This window comes from Podarcis liolepis, assembly GCF_965112155.1.
Source record: "Podarcis liolepis genome assembly, chromosome: 5".
Lineage (NCBI taxonomy): Eukaryota > Metazoa > Chordata > Lepidosauria > Squamata > Lacertidae > Podarcis > Podarcis liolepis.
This window is the reverse complement of record NC_139556.1, coordinates 81,209,584-81,226,215: the sequence shown is the minus strand read 5'-3', so window position 1 is coordinate 81,226,215 and position 16,632 is coordinate 81,209,584. Positions and strand designations below refer to the sequence as shown.

Sequence of the window (16,632 nt, the reverse complement as noted above, 5' to 3'; positions counted from 1 at the left end):
GAGCCCGGTGCGAAGCCACGCCGGGCTCCTGAGGGTCGCACAGAGCTGCCTGCGCTCTGGGTCTCGGCGCAGCTCCTCACAACCCTCTGGAGCCCAGCGCGAAGCCACACCGTGCTCCCGAGGGTTGCGCAGAGCTGCCTGCGCTCCCGGCCCTGCGCCTGTGGGGGGGGGGAATAAAAAAAATATTTCCTTTATTTCCCCCCTCCAAATCTAGGTGTGTCCTATGGGCTGGAGCGTCCAATAGGGTGAAAAATACGGTATTTAAATGACTTGTTTCTCTTCCTGCACTTGACTTCTTGTATTCTCTGCTCCTTACAGGGTTTAATCCTGTCTGGGAAGAAACTCTCACTTTCAACATCCACATGCCTGAGATAGCATTGGTTCGGTTTCTTGTCTGGGATCATGATCCAATCGGCCGAGACTTTGTAGGACAAAGGACTGTTGCCTTCAGCAGCCTTATGCCTGGTTAGTGCCTCGGCTTACCTATCTTTGAAAGGCTGGCACTATGGGTGAAATTACAACATGTCTCAGCCTGTGCTGGTGCTGTAAGTTTGTGGGATTGGAGGGGGGGCTCTAACTAGGTTTCTTTTCTGCTCATGAAGCTTGAGATGTGGGGTGTTGTTGGAAAGAAGGATATGCATTGGCAAACAAGGAAAAACAGCAGTCTACATCAGAGTAGGAAGCCGAGTCAAGTCATTATGCGTGGCAGACTTTGTGACCAGGACTGAGTGGGTACTGAGTGCAACTGATATCTTTGACGACCATTTTCTTAGTCCTTCTGTCCCTGGACATTCAGGCTATGCTGCAGACATTTGCGCCTAGACTAGTTGGGCCTAGACGGGAGTGCAATTTTTTTCTCTGGGATGTGGACATAGCCATTATTGCTTGTGCCTTTACAACCTTGAAAAGCACAGACTTCACATTTTCTGCCTAATGTCTCATGTACAAAGGGGAAGGTAGAATAAGCCCAAGCCTCATCATTGTCTTGTCTTATCCTTGGCCACCTAAAGCAGGCCTGTATGCCATATATTAACATGCATAGCTTGGTGTGGTAGCATTTGACATACCAAATACTAATTGCTGGTTTCCACTTCCACCAGGCTACCGTCATGTTTATTTGGAGGGACTGACTGAAGCGTCTATATTTGTTCATGTAACAATCAATGAAATTTATGGAAAGGTAAGGGGGAGTTGTTGCCATTTTGCAGCCTAGTGTTTCTTCCAGATTTGTTGGTTTTATTCTCAGGACCCCAAGGGCCACCTTTCTCCATATGAACCAACCCAGACCCTGCAATCACCATCTGAGGCCCTTCTTCATGTGTCTCCTCCACGAGAGGTCCAGAGGGTGGCAACATGAGAACGGGCTCCCTATTTGTGGAATGCTCTCCTCAGGGAAGTTGACCTGGGGCCTTCATTACATATGTTTAGGCACCAGGTGAAAATGGTTCTCTATAACCAGGCCTTTGTCTGATTAGCATTCTATAACCCTTTAAATATGCTTATGGGAGCAGTAGTTATCGGTTTGTTTTTGTTTCATTATGTATTTTGCATTCCCGTTTCGTATTTTTATGTCGTGAACCACCCTGTGATCTTCAGGTGAAGGGCTGTATACTAACTTAATAAATACTAATTTAAATAATTTAAAAAATATTGTGTTGAGAAACATAACATATAATGAACGGTGATGAATCTGGGAAATAAAATATACCAGGCATGTCCAACTTTCAAGACATTGCGATCTACTCCCACTATAAAAAAAAACTGGCAGTGATCTACCCATTGGATTGAGTGATCAACTGCGATCAACTACAGACCCCCCCCGATCAACCAGTAGATCGCGATGGACCTGTTGGACATCCCTGAAATATACCATGCCTCTTCTCTAATGGAGCCCTCAGGTCAACTTCCAACATTATTCCACGCAGGTGGCAGAAGAAAAGTAGCATATTAAAAGAATATGGCGTAAAATTACAAAAGAAGCAGTAAATGGAACGTCAGGGTTTTTTTATTATTAGAAAACAAGTTACCCATTTTTAATGTATGCGATCCTGTCTCTAATATTTGCCATATCTTCCCACCCCCACCACAAACATAAAAGCATAAGAACAGTATTTCTGGATCAGGCTCAAAGTCCATCTGGACCAATATCCTGTTTTGACCGTCCATGAATGAGTTGCTTAGTTCACTACTGTGAAGGGATGATGAGCTGCTTGTGCGTAAAATCGTAGTCCCTCAGAGTTTGTTCAAGTCCACAAACCTCTGTCTGTGACGGAGCCCCTCAGACATGGCTCCTCTAGTCACTGGCAGATTCCGACAGTGGTTGCTTTCGGAATCGCTTCCAACATAAAAGCTCCTTAACGGAAACACGTCTTCTGGACTCGCGGCGTGACAGTTTCCGGCGAGGAGTGGGTCTCCCTATGGGAGGTCCAGAAACCTCCCCACTGTTCTCGCTGGACGTTTCCCTGAGCCCTCCCTCTTGCTCGCTTTCCCTCAGAGACCCACCTCTCCCCCTGCTGGTTCCTGCTTCAGCTGCTGGGTCTCTCCCAACCTCCGTGAGCCCTTCCACCACCTGTCCCTCCGATGGCAGTTCCCTGACAACTACCATGCTTCCAAAGTATACATTATTATTTAAAAGTCAGTGTCTTGTAGCCCCTCTTCAGCTGTGGGGATCCATGGGCTTCAATATATAAAGGGGCTTACCTAAAATTTGCTAGTTAGTCCTATCCCCTAGATACTGCTGTGTGTCATCGGTCTGAAGACGGCCCATGCCTTGCCCCAACTGTAATGTTCCAGCTTCTCTAATAAATTAATTAATTCTCCTTATCTCTGTTTGCGATCACTGGGGGAGCCAGTTCAATGGTTTGCAAGACTGGGAAGCGACCCTCAACGGGAATTCACTTTTTTTCTGAGAGAAGAGGGTTCTATGGCATTTGCTTCTCATCTAAGCATTAAATATAGTTATATATTGCAGCAGTCTTAATTGGGGTTTTGGTTTAGTTTTTAAAGGTAATTGATTTTCTTTTGAGGTTGAGTTTGGATGCATCTTAATTAAAAGCTGCCGCTATTCCATTTTGTTTCAGAAGATGGGGAGATTTACAAACTTGCTCCAAGTTTTAAAATGGCAAAAAGTCATCTTCATGAATCAAGCTTTTTCATAATTTCTGCCTTGGGTGGTTTTTTCTTTTTTTTCCATGTGGATGAATATTTTTTATAGCTGAGGGGTTGTAGCTCAGCTGGAGAATCAACGCTTTTCATGCAGAAAGTCCCAGATTCAACCCCTGCCATCTCTAGATTAGGCTGGCAAAGCCTGCAGAGTTGCTGCCAGTCCGTGCATGTAATACTGAGCTAGGTGAACCCGTGGCATGACTGAATATAAGGCAGCTTGCTACTAGCAGTTCAAGAATCCTTATAAGATCGTGACACAATCAGAGAAATGCAATGTGGTGAATTAACAGAAAGGATTTTTCAAATGAGAAAAGGGAGTTTTTCTATCAATATTTTTCATATCAATTATTGTATCAGTAAGTTGGGATTTGGGGACTTGATTTTTTCCCTCCCAGTACTAGGCACCAGTCTGGTAAAACCCACCAGTGTCTATTATCTTCTTGCTTAAATGTTCCAGTGTTTCTTTTGACAGAAGGCTGAATGTATATTTTATGCTCCGCTCATATATTTTAATGAAGGCCACACCATTAATAACTGGATGCAATTTAGTGAGCACTGATAGCTCAAACTGGTTAAGAGTCTTAGTCTGCCTTACAGGAGGGGGCACGCCTGTAACAGAAGCCTGGAAACCATCATCTAGCTACAACATTAGAGGACAAAATCCTCTTTTTCTAATAGCTGCAGACAAGTATATTTGCTCAAACACCTATATAGATTTTCTTCCAATAGCTGCATTTAGATGTGACAATAAACAACCTCCACCTTCTCGAGTGGAACCACAAAGAGGAGACTTGAAGCTTTTGCTTCTGTTTTCCCACAGTTCGCCCCCCTCCCATTTTATCAAAACCTTCACAAATTGTGGTTAATCTTAATTATGTTTTACTGAAACAAGTCCCCTTTGAACTTTGGTTTTATGGTTCTGGCTTATTGCAGTGAATCCTAGATTAAGCACAGTTTAGGGTTTGAATGTAATTCTAAACTGTGATTAAATCATAGGAAGAGGTGGGCAAATGAGTTAACCCAAGGCTCACCTAGGCTCATTCCTCTACCAATAACCATGGTTTATTGTTACAACTGAACACCTGCTATGAGTCAGGCACAAGTGATCTCTGACCTTCACAGCTTCATAATCTGAAATCATCAATTTGTCTTTCACTCTCAGTGGGTAAGGAGAGCTAGAGCTTACTTGATTTACTGTGGCATGCAGTTCCTGCAGACTTCCCTCCAGATGTTGTTGATGATTATAGATGCCTACAACTCCCACAACCTCTGATTGTTGCCCAACTGGCTTGGGTGGATGGGAGCTGGTGTCAAGCAACATCTGGAGGGCCTGGCCTACTGTACCTGTTATAGGTTTACTATTGGAACCATAAAAATTGCCAGCTATTACTTGATGCCCTTCAGGACTGCAAGATAGTTCCTGCTCTATTCTCATTAAACCAGATTTTAGACAATGGAATTTTGAGGTTAGACCCCTTTATCCACCTTGCTTGGTAGACGTGGTTTATTGTCAAATAAAACAGTGTTTGTTTGGTACAGTGAATTTATGGCTGCTGTTGATTTATGGCACACCCTTCCTTCCCTTTTATGTTTCTCCCCTGTCTACCTAGAGCTTGAGGCTGCTGCTTTTTGTTCCTTGTTACTCAAGTCTTGTGGCTTTGAGTAACTCTCTTTTCCCTGGCTCATCCTTGCTTGGTGGAGATTCCTTTATTGTTGCTGCATGGACTTTGGCACATTGTCTCAGGGCTTATTTTAAATAGGTGATGTATAAATGGGTGTTTAGAAGCCAAAGATCTTTACCAGTCTCTAGTTCTGAGGAGGGTGCAGAGTTAAAATGTGTAGATAGCCAGATGTCCAGGTCTGATGGAATCCAACAGCATCCGAGAGAGCCATGTTGGCTACCCATAATTCTGTGACAAACACGATGTATCCTGTTGTTTTCAATGTGACCAAATTAATGGAAATTTAGCCCATCATTCTGTGCCTTTCTTTGCCTTTCAGTGGAGTCCCTTAATCCTCAACCCCAGTTATACAATAATGCACTTTCTAGGAGCCACAAAGGTAGCTTTTATTTAGCATGCCACTTCTGCACTTGCTGGGCGCTGGTCGTCCTTTTTTTAAAGGAGACACCCCTAACCGCATGATCCGTTAACTGCTGTGTCACTTCATTTCCCATCAAGCGTTTGAAACCTTGGCCTGCTGCTGCTGCTGCTTCGAAGTGGCCCATGCCATAAAATGCTCCTGGGCCCAGGGCAGCTTCTCACCCCAGGACATTTCTCGCAAGCTTGTCATGTGTGATTAGGAGGCCTCTCATAAAACTCCTCTGCTATCATGGCAGGCTGCCTTCCTGACAGAGAGAAATCCCCTCATACATGCATGAACTCATGGCAAGCAGTGCCTGCTTTCTCCTCAGTTGACCAGGTGTGGACTTGCTTGGCTTGATCACTTTGTTTGTTTGCTTGCTTGGGATTCTTCTCCATTCATCGCCCAGATAATGTACACAAGCAGCTGTTTAGAAATGTGTTTTTGTGTGGAATAGGCCACATTTTCAAAAAACCGGTAGTATTTCCCTCCTTTCCGTTCTCTATTCTTCTTTTTTAGAACAAGCAACTGATAGGGCTCCGAGGCCTCTTTCACAAGAACCCCAAGCATAATTCTGTGGAAAACAGCGCTAATTACATTCGGAAAAGGTCGATTGGGGAACGTATTCTCCGACGCACTGCCAGCGCGCCAGCAAAGGGCAGGAAGAAGAGCAAAATGGGGTTTCAGGAAGTGACGGAGCTTAAGGAGAGTGTGTCTGAGGCAACCAATTTGAAAGAGAAGGAAGAGATCCTGAGGCGTACGAGTAGAAGCTTGCAGGCACGTCCCATCTCCATGCCGGTTGACAAATACCATCTGGTGGGCTTGCCATCACCAGATCAGGAGGCACCTCCTGTTGCTGACACCACCAAAACTGAAAATACTTCTGGTAAGTTCCTTCTATAGAGGTCTCATAAATGCTTCTTAAAAACTTATACATGTATTCAAGCTTTCATGGATTCCGACGCTTGATTATTATTATTTTTGGTAATAGTTACACTTTTACCTAGTTTCTAGGAAATCTTCCTGAATGTTGTTTTTATTTTTTTATTTAATGTAAAAGTGTTAAATCCTATTGCCCGTGGTGTCAGGGAGAAAATCTTCAACATATCATAGGCATAGGTATAGGTGAACCTTAAATTATCCATACAAGAATAAATTCAGTATCAGGCTGTGGGACAGCAAATGGGCTTTATTTATTTTTCTTTCCTGGTATATCTAACCTCTGATAACCGCAGTAGCCATAAATGATTAGATTCTGCTTATTTCTATAACTTTAAATGAGTAAAGTTACCACAAACGCAAGAGTAAGAAATTTCTTAGAAATACAGCAGCATTTCTATCAGCTTTAGTGGTTTTTATTTTTCATGGGATGTGGGTGGCACTGTGGTCTAAACCACTGAGCCTCTTGGGTTGCCGATCAGAAGGTTGGCGGTTCGAATCCCCACGATGGGATGAGCTCCAGTTGCTCAGTCCCAGCTCCTGCCAACCTAGCAGTTAAAAAACTTGCAAAAAAGTGCAAGTAGATAAATAGGTACTGCTCCAGTGGGAAGGTAAACAGCGTTTCTGTGCACTGCTCTGGTTTTGGTGTTCCATTGTGCCAGAAGTGGCTTAGTCATGTTGGCCACATGACCTGGAAAAACTGTCTGCGGACAAACGCTGGCTCCCTTGGCCTAAAAGCGAGATGAGCGCCGCAACCCCAGAGTCGTCTGCAACTGGGCTTAACTGTCAGGGGTCCTTTACCTTTACATTTAGTGGGTATGCCACTGTGATGACTATTCCTGGAGCAAGATAGCTTGACCACAATAGTCAAAAGTATTCATACCTTCAAGACGAGATGGCAAAAATGCACTCTCTGTGAGGCTTTGTTTGCCGTTGGCCTGGAAGCTGCCACATAATTGTTGACAGGAATGAGATACCTCCAGCATATTATACCTCTGTTCAAAGGTGTGCACAGGCTGCCCATTGGTTAATGGAACAGGCTCAAGATTTTGCTATTTGTACATAAAATCCTTAATAGCTTGAGACCAGTTTACTCGACAAATTGCCTTGCCCCAGCCACTTTCATCTGTGGAGTTTGCGCTTCCTTGGAGGTTTTTGAGCAGAGGTTGGACGGCCATCTGTCAAGGATGCTTTAGCTGAGATTCCTGCATATCAGGGGGTTAGACTGGATGACCCATCGGTCCCTTCCAGCCCTAAGATTCTATGTTTCTAAGTGCCACATGATGCCCATTCTGCATCTGCTAGGTGCTGAAATTTCAGTGTGGTGGCATCAGTGACATCTCTATATTGTTTTAGACACCTGCTAAAACCTTTTATTTTATTGAAACGAGCCTATTCGGTTATATAATTTATTATTTGCTTTTACATTTTGCTGATTTTATTCATTTACTGTTGATAATTATTTTATATTAATGTTTATTGCTTGCAGATTTTTTTATTATCAAGCAGCTTATGTTTTTCTAAATATAAATAAATAAAGGGAGGCCTTGACCCTTGTAAACCTTGGCATGGTCAAACTTGTGTTCAAACCCTCTTCTTTTTGCTTATCCAACAGTCAGGTGCTTTTAAAAAATAAAAATCCATACACAGGAAATTGGAAAAGGTCCCTATATAGCTTTACTAACTCTACAGGTAATAGGTTCCAATATCTGTGATCCTACTGTGTCATTGAGACAATATGCCTGTTTCATGGCAGTCTTGAAAGCGTTTTAATCTGACATCACTCTTCAGTTCCTAGAATTATAGATATGCAGAAATAGCGAGAAACAAAATGTACCAGTGAAACTGAAAAGGAAAAGTCACTTTCTTTTCATGAAAGCCAGATGCTTGTCTGAGGCCACTATGCATGGGAGTCCAGGATTTGGACTTGTAATTCAAGAATTTTGATAAGCATGCCTCTTGTTTGCAGATGGTGTTTTAACAGAGCTGTTTTGTTCTGTCTTTGTTTGCCATGCTTCTGTATAGTACAAATCTGAATAGGAACCCAGCTGAAGGTAATGGCTATGGTACCTCATTGACATTCTTTGCAACAAATATTACATCACGCCCGCAGTGATGTAATGAAACATTAAAGAAAAGCTTCAATGAAGTGCTATATATTTTCTCATTTCCTCATATCACATGAATAATTTGTACTAAACTTGCACAATCCCATAATTAAGTCCTTTCACAATTGTGACCGATTTTTACATTCTCCATTTACCTATTCCAAGACAAAATGTAGCCATAAACAGGTGGGTGAGCATCTTCCTAACCACTGTTTTTGTGTTTTGTTTTTAAATTGATATAGCAAAAAGTAAAAAAGCTACCAAAGAGGACCAACCACACCTGAAAGAAGCGGTCACCTCTTCTCCTGAGAAAGATTTCTCTTTTGCAAAGTTTGCGTCTCCGTTTAAAAGAGAGGCCATCGAAGCTGACATTTATGTGAGCTCACCTGTGTATGAAAAGCCGGAAAGCCTAGACTTTGCCATTGGGATAGCTGAAACCTATTTTTCCACCGAGTATTGGAAAAGTAATCTTTCCAGCGAGTCTGTTCACCCAAAGGAGGAACCTGAAAGGGACAAGAATGAAGGTATATGTTGCATGGGTCAAAAGATGTTGAATGATCCTCTGTTTTGCAAAGAGAGAGAACCAGTAGCTGGGAACTCTCTTTCTCCAAGACATCAAGAAGTAATTAGCATTAGATCTCCTGCAGTAGTAAATAGTACTATAACCAATTCCCTACTACCTGATGTATCTTCACCTACCTGTAGTGATGTCCGTGACTTTCATTCTATACCAGCCATACAAGATAGTGACATTTCTCATCTGATCAGTGAGGTCTCTTTAGCAGATGAGAGTGATGTGGGCAGTTCTGTCTCAGCATTGATAGGACAGTTTGAGGTCACAAATGACCAAACTAATTTGACCGTTGTTCCGAGTCCTCCTGGAATTAGCAAAAAGATTGACAATAGGAAGCCTGCACATGTACCACATATGTCTCCAAGTGATCAGAATACATCTTTTGACCACAAGTCTCCCAGTGTAATGCCAATCGGATCAGCACCCAAAATTACTATGATATCAACCCCTCAGACAACAGAGTGTTCGCTGTACACAATTATCCATGAGGCCTCTCTTTCTCCAGCCTCTCACCAAGCATCAATTGGCAAACCTCCTTGCAAGGACGCAAAATATGTTGCAGAAGATACCTGTCCAGTGTTTTCTTGCATTTCACCTGGGCTAAGTGCAAACGCTAAAAGGAAGTGTGGAGCCAACTGGAACTCTCTTAGCAACTCTTGCATCTCAGACAGCTCAGATTTGGAACATACAATAGTTGTCCCCTTCACTTGTGTAAATTCTACAGGCAGCAGCCTAATGGAAGTTGACGGAGAGCTGCAGGACCTCTTGATAACTGCCTATGAATATAAGAGAGAAGATATGAGCCAAGTTGCTTCTCCTCTGAAACTTAAACATAATCAGGACACTCTGTGCTATGACAGTTCAGTCTGCAGAAACCTAACCAGTGAGCATCTCTCCAACACTAACCTACTTGAAGACTTCAAGTTCAGGAGCAAGAAGAACCAATATCTTCCTTACCCAGAACATCAGTGTGTTGATCTTTTGTACAATAATTATTTGCACATTTCAGACACCCAAAATGAATTGTTGAACATCTCTCCAACAGGTAACATGGAGAACTCTCCTGCTCTTAAGAATTCTCTGCCTTCTCCCTCGGCTCAAAAACAACCAAGTCCTTGTAAATCCAAGAGCCTTGGAGACTTAACATCAGAAGACATCTCGTGCAATTTTGAAAGCAAGTACAAGTATATCAGCAGAGGTTTCATTACATCTGGCATGAGAGACAAGATGGTGACTGCTCTGAAGGCTAAGAAACCACAGGCTACAGATTCCCTGACGGAACAGTTACGAAAGCTAGTGTCCTTTGATCAGGAGGACAGCTGCCAGTCATTTTGTAACAAGCAGGATGACGATTGCCCTAAAATGTTGGTGAGAAAACTGTCATCCAGGAGTCAGAGCAGAGTGAGAAACATTGCTAGTCGTGCCAGGGAGCGACAGGAAGCCAATAAGCAGAAACTTTCTAACGCTAGCAGTAATGTAGCAGATGTAGTCCTTAGAAATAAGCCTCTTGTACCTCCTCACATTATCAACAGACATTCCACTGGCTCTTATATAGCAAGCTATCTGGATAACTTCAATACGGACAATCTGGTGGACCGAGGGGTTCCAGAGGGTGCATGCACATCATTGCGCTATGGGTACCATGACCGGTTTTATACAGATGATTCTCTTTTAGAGACCAAGCCAAGCGAAGACGATAAACCAGAAATCTATTTTCTCCTGAGACTGTAAATTGTATAAATGTACATCTCCATTGTTTACAAGCTTTCTCACAGAATGAAGGATGATCCGTAAGCAGCGTAGCCATTAGCATTTAAATGACTCAGAAATGTATTCTTTTCGCTACTGTTTGAGCCTTGACATGAATTAATGTGTCCATTGCCATCACAGTTGATGTAAATAGATGTTGTAAAACTTTATGTACTTGGTCTTTTCCCTCATTTTTTTAAAAAAGAAATTATACACAAAAAAATGTTGTTTGCATGACATAAAATGCAAGCGGTCCTGATGTCCTGTATTTGAAATGCTTGTACAATAGAATTTGGTATGGCTATTGATTACCACAAAATGCTGCACTCAATACGTTTCTTCCCTATTTTGTCTCTATCATTTGGCTGCGTCTAAGGAATTTTAGAGTGGTTTATTATCTCCACGATGTTCCCTCCTTTGAACCTAATCACACAGCTTTTTAATTGATACCATTCCCATCAAAGAAATTAAATAGACCTGTATTTATTAGAGAGTGATCATGCTAATAGTAAACACACCGAGGCAGTGCTGATTTACACTAGTGAAAGGGATGATAGGGACACACATTTTGAATTCCAAATGTTGAAACAAAGGTTTTGAATTTTCAAGTACAAATTTCAGATTATTTTTTTTTGGGGGGGGGAGTAAAGGTAGCAAACTTGAAAGCCTTGCTTCATTGGCAGAAGGGAAAGAAAGCTTAAATGCCAGTGGCATGTCTTAAAATATGCATTAGGATGTGAAGTTTGGGTTTCAGGATTTGATTTGGGGTTGTTTTTTTTTTGGGGGGGGAAATGGCCTCAGTCATACTACTATTTGTGCTTCCAAAGCACTGGCCTGCTTCTCTTGTGCTGAGACTCTCACTTGTCTTTTGAATCATGTGTTCTGTTTGCTATCTTTGTTTCAATCTGCACTTCAGATCTGTCTGCCATTGCTGAGTTGTAGCTCTAAAGAGTGACTTTTTACATTGGGGTGGCTAACTTCTGGAGTTGTTGTTGCTGAACTACAACTCCCATCATCCCTGATAATTGACCATACTGGTTGAGACTCATGCGAGTGGTAGTTCAGCAACATCTGGAAGGCTACTGGTTGTCCATCTTTGTTTTACATGAACCGAGAATCATGTTGCTTTGTTTCACATGTCTATATATCAGTATTGGATATCTGCCTGTTTTGAAACCAACAGTTGATAAAACATCTTCCTTACCCTTTGAGTGCATATCCTCTTAAGTATTATATAGGTTCAGTCTTCCCACATTGGTTGCCTGACTGTGGAATCTGATCTCATTGAAATAGAGAGTTTGGATTTGATATCCCCCTTTATCACTACCCGAAGGAGTCTCAAAGCGGCTAACATTCTCCTTTCCCTTCCTCCCCCATGACAAACACTCTGTGAGGTGAGTGGGGCTGAGAGACTTCAGAGAAGTGTGACTAGCCCAAGGTCACCCAGCAGCTGCATGTGGAGGAGCGAGGAAGCGAACCCGGTTCCCCAGATTATGAGTCTACCGCTCTTAACCACTACACCACACTGGTGTAGTGTTTTAATCCTGCCCAGTCATACATAGTTAATTAAATACTAGGGTATTTCTAAGGGTAACACCAAGTTCCAAAATATTGTGCTTGTATTTGTGACTAGATAAACAGTACTGCAGCAGCATCTAGTGACAGAAACCAAACACTGGATGATCAGGAAAAGGGGGAGTGGCTGCATCCCATTCAAACATTCCTTGAAACTTGGGTGATCCAAGCACAGAGGCCCAGTGCAGATGTGACATTCCTGATCCTCTGATCATGGTGTGTCACAGACTTTCTTCCTTTCTGTCTGATTTCCCACCTTCTCTTCTGTCTTTTCCTTTGACCATGGCATGATATTACAATTGCATCACAGGTAGCCATGGTTAACATTAAGATTACCCATGTCCCCAGTGTTTGGAATCAGGGTTGGTGGGTTTTCCAAACCCAGGTTTCAATGGAATCTAGCTCATGTTAACCATGGTTTAAATTGATGCAATTGCAACAGTTGTGTTGCTTTACTCAACTATGTAAAGTTTTGGGGTTTTTTCTTGGGGTGGGAGGGAAGGGTTGAAAGGAAAAACAGAAGCCAAAAAAGTTTGTCATTAAAACCTACCTAGGATTTATAAGATTTATCATAGCTTCCCTTTCTTTTCCAACAGAAGCTTTTTCACATTTCTCTGGGATCTATTAGATACCCATCTCTGATGGTCATAAAGGTGAAGATGATGCAAACCTTGGGCTGCACACTCACCATTCATTTAAATCACATGACTTCCCCCCAAAGAATCCTGGGGACGGTTTAAGAGAGATGGGAACTGTAGCTGTGTGAGGGAGAACCTGCAGTTCCCTGGATTATTTGTGGAAATTGTGTGGTTTAAATATATGGCCTGTTTGCCCAGCCCTGCTTTCCATGTATTTTGTTCCATATATTTGGCAGTGAAACACAGCAGCAAATTGGTGCAGAGTAGCCACATTAGGATCTAATGCCAAACCACAAAGGCTTGCTTTTAAGTTATGGGCTGGTACACACGGTCTGAAACACTATCTTTTTGCACCTCCTTTCATATGAGGGGCAAAAGGAACCCTAGTAAACCATGATCACCAAGCTAACAACTAAAGTTGGTTTAACCCTGGGTAGCAATTATGGTTTGCTAGGGTAAAACAAACCATGCTTCTGGGTTCAGATATCATACTAAGCTTGCCGCTTTGTGGTTTAGTTACCCACTCATGAAAAAAGAACACAGCAGGAGGGCTCAGCTCCTGCACAACAAGCTCAGTATTTTGTGCAAACATGGCCAATTATGCCACACTCATTCCACACTTATAATAGGAAAAACTAGGCTGTTCATCATGTGCTTTTGAGACAAGGGCTTTTTCAGGAAGAGTGATTGTAAAAGAAAAAGAAAAAAACTTGTCCAAGCTCTTTCCTGTAGACTAGAAGAATGCAACGTTATCCTAGAGGGTTTGTTCTCATTGTAAGCTGAATTTCTGGTTCAGTGTAAAAGTAATACCTCTTTTTCTTTTGTAATACAAGATATTATTTGTATTCATGGAAGAGAAACATTAAAAGAAATCCTTAAGCACCGAAATGCATGTTTTTGAAAAAAGAAACCAAGTTGAAAGACGCTGTCAAGTGAGTGGCAGTTTGTAACAGCAGTTGTTCTGTCTTGTCATTCAACATTCACTCTCTTCAAGGGGAAAACCACTTCTCAATTCACAAGATGGACAGTCATTCTGTCTAACTCAATGTAGCCTGAAGGACTGCGCTTTTTCACAGTGGAGGCTGCGGAAGTATCCGGCTTTGAAATAAAACTTGCATAGGCTGTATCTTTCTTGACCTGGCACACACTTCTAACAACAGAATTAGATTAGCTTTAAACACACCTGTAGAGAAAGCTTTGATTCCTAACAATAACCAGGGCACTCTTTATCCTGTGCACACACATACACATTTATTCTTTACTTTGAATAAATGGTTTTAAAGGTGGAAAGTAAATGAACTTGTTCCGTATGCACCTATGACATTAAGATCTCTCATTCCCCCATAGGTTTTTAAAAAAGTAAAGGACCCCTGACGGTTAAGTCCAGTCAAAGGCGACTATGGGGTTGCAGTGCTCATTTCACTTTCAGGCCGAGGCAGCCAGCGTTTGTCCTCAGACAGCTTTCTGGGTCATGTGGCCAGCATGACTAAACCGCTTCTGGCACAACGGAACACCATGATGGAAGCCAGAGTGCATGGAAACACTGTTTACCTTCATGCCGCAGCGGTACCTATTTATCTACTTGCACTGGTGTGCTTTCGAACTACAGTGGTACCTCAGGTTAAGTACTTAATTCGTTCCGGAAGTCCGTTCTTAACCTGAAACTGTTCTTAACCTGAAGCACCACTTTAGCTATTGGGGCCTCCTGCCGCCGTGCCGCCGGAGCACGATTTCTGTTCTCATCCTGAAGCAAAGTTCTTAACCTGAAGCACTATTTCTGGGTTAGCAGAGTCTGTAACCTGAAGCATATGTAACCTGAGGTACCACCGTACTAGGTTGGCAGGAGCCATTGTTTGTAAAAGTTCGGCTCCATGGCAACACATTATATTTAAGTCTGGCCTGTAGTATGGATAATGACCAAATGGGCATGGTTTTCTCATTTTACACACTTCATTCTGCTGCTTCTGCTGCTTATAGGGAGGGCAAAGAACTCAAGAGGGATACAGTTTCTCACTTCTCCCATCCATTTCCTGGCAGTCAAACACTGAGTACTGGAAATCATGTTCAGTCTCAACCCAAACTTTCAGCCATAACTTCACAGACTTAAGAACTGGAAACATGGTGTTTCTTTAAACACACACCCAGAGCATTCTTAATTTTTCTGTAAAGCAAATTACATACTATTTTAAATATGTAGTGACGCTGATCCACCCCTCCTTCTAGCACCTATTGATGGTAGCAAATACTGTTTACTAATAGAGACCCAGACTGTAGGAAGGGTACCTAATATTCAAGCCATTGCACATTCTTTTAAAATGTTGCAGTTAATAAAGTTATCCCTGTTTAAAAACCCAAATGAGTGCCTTCCCTCTTTATTGTGGGGGTCAGGGACAAGGGGCCTTTCTTCCCTCTGCTGATTTTTATAAAATCTGGCTGTAATACAATATGACAAAAATGAGAAAATCTCCATCTAAATCTAATTTGAAAGTAATACATTTTGCAATAATGACACTGGGATGTGAAACTGAAAACCAGTTTAAGAAGAAAATGATTTCAAAACCGATGCAGAAAGCATTTATATTATTTGGTCTGACCAACGGAAACCAACCAGTAGTGCAACTGCTGAGAAGCAGGAGTTTATATTGAAGGGGATGTGAGTATTAAGTATTCGGTCTAATTTTTACCTATCCTTTGATATGAGAAAAAAGAAAGGAAGGAGTGCTTCATTGGAAATCGAATGAAAACCTCATAATGTATCAGTGGAGGCTGGTTCATTAGCAAATGGGGCACCAACCCACCAACATCAGTCTGCCCTTAACTAGTCCCTGTTGATGTTTTGCAACTACAGTATAATCTGTTGCAGGATCTTAGCCAGAACCAGTTGAATATAGCAGAGCATACGCAGACTTCCAGAAGCAATCAGTTGCAGGCAGGTAGGATGAAGCAGGAACAAGACGCTGCTACCAGTAACTTGATTACTTATAGGTGTTTATTATTTACAGCAGACTCACAAGTTAGTATATACAGGATACAGACACGGTTCTTAACTCTATCTTGAACAAACTCCAAACGACTCTCAGAACACACACTGACCAACCAACTAACCAGCAAGGAAGGCTATGAGTCATCATGCCTATGTGGAGACCTTGACCAATAGCAGAGTTGTATACAAGGCTCCATATCTCTAGGCAGAATAACTCCCTCTGCTCAGTCCTCTTGGCCTTCAGACAACTCCTAAATTGCTTCTATGGGAAGCTGCATCAAATAGCACATAGTCAAAAATCCCAACAGTCCCTCCCTCCTTAAACCAGCCCAATATATAGCCCTGCCTGTCAGCTTCCTTCCCCCAAGTCTCAATGTTGCCCAACAGGAAGGAGAATTAGTCATCTCTGCCTCTTGTTGGATGTGGCTCCACCTACTGTCAGCCTCCTTGGCTTCCACCCAATGGGCACCAACCACAGTGTTGAACTCTGGGCTTTCAAATTTCAGTGGCTCCCTGTGCTGGACAAAAATTTGGTGTCACCCACCTCTTGCCTTCTGTTCCAAGGTGTTGTGGTGCCCCTTGTAGAGCCCTCTCAGCTCGGTGCAGGTGAACCGGCCGCGCTCCCCTAAATCTGCCTCTGCCAGCCACCACTGCAACACTCAGCTGGTTTTCTTAGAAATGAGTGCAGTTGTCCCTGACTCTTCTATATGTGAAAAGGGACCAAGGTGTTCATTTGTGCCAGTGCTGCAAATGGAGCCTCCCATCTTATTTGAAACACTCCATGGAAATTGTAGCAGCGGCAGCATCAGCAAAAGCAAA

The 16,632-nt window shown here is 42.5% G+C and overlaps 1 protein-coding gene across 21 annotated transcripts in view; it reads left to right on the top strand.

Annotated features, from left to right (window-relative positions):
• PLCH1 (phospholipase C eta 1) overlaps positions 1-13,718 on the top strand; it is a 140,716-nt gene extending 126,998 nt beyond the window's left edge. For 10 of the 21 annotated variants that reach the window (XM_083503761.1, XM_083503762.1, XM_083503763.1 and 7 more), the window contains 5 exons: positions 319-465; positions 1,101-1,180; positions 5,167-5,226; positions 5,767-6,133; positions 8,537-13,718. In XM_083503761.1, coding sequence (XP_083359887.1) covers positions 319-465; positions 1,101-1,180; positions 5,167-5,226; positions 5,767-6,133; positions 8,537-10,599 — 2,717 coding nt within the window. In that variant the 3' untranslated portion in view covers positions 10,600-13,718. Of the gene's footprint in view, positions 1-318; positions 466-1,100; positions 1,181-5,166; positions 5,227-5,766; positions 6,134-8,211; positions 8,241-8,536 lie in introns of all 21 variants that reach the window. The other 11 variants (XM_083503751.1, XM_083503748.1, XM_083503749.1 and 8 more) reach the window with 3 other exon arrangements.
• Positions 13,719-16,632: the final 2,914 nt, after the last annotated feature.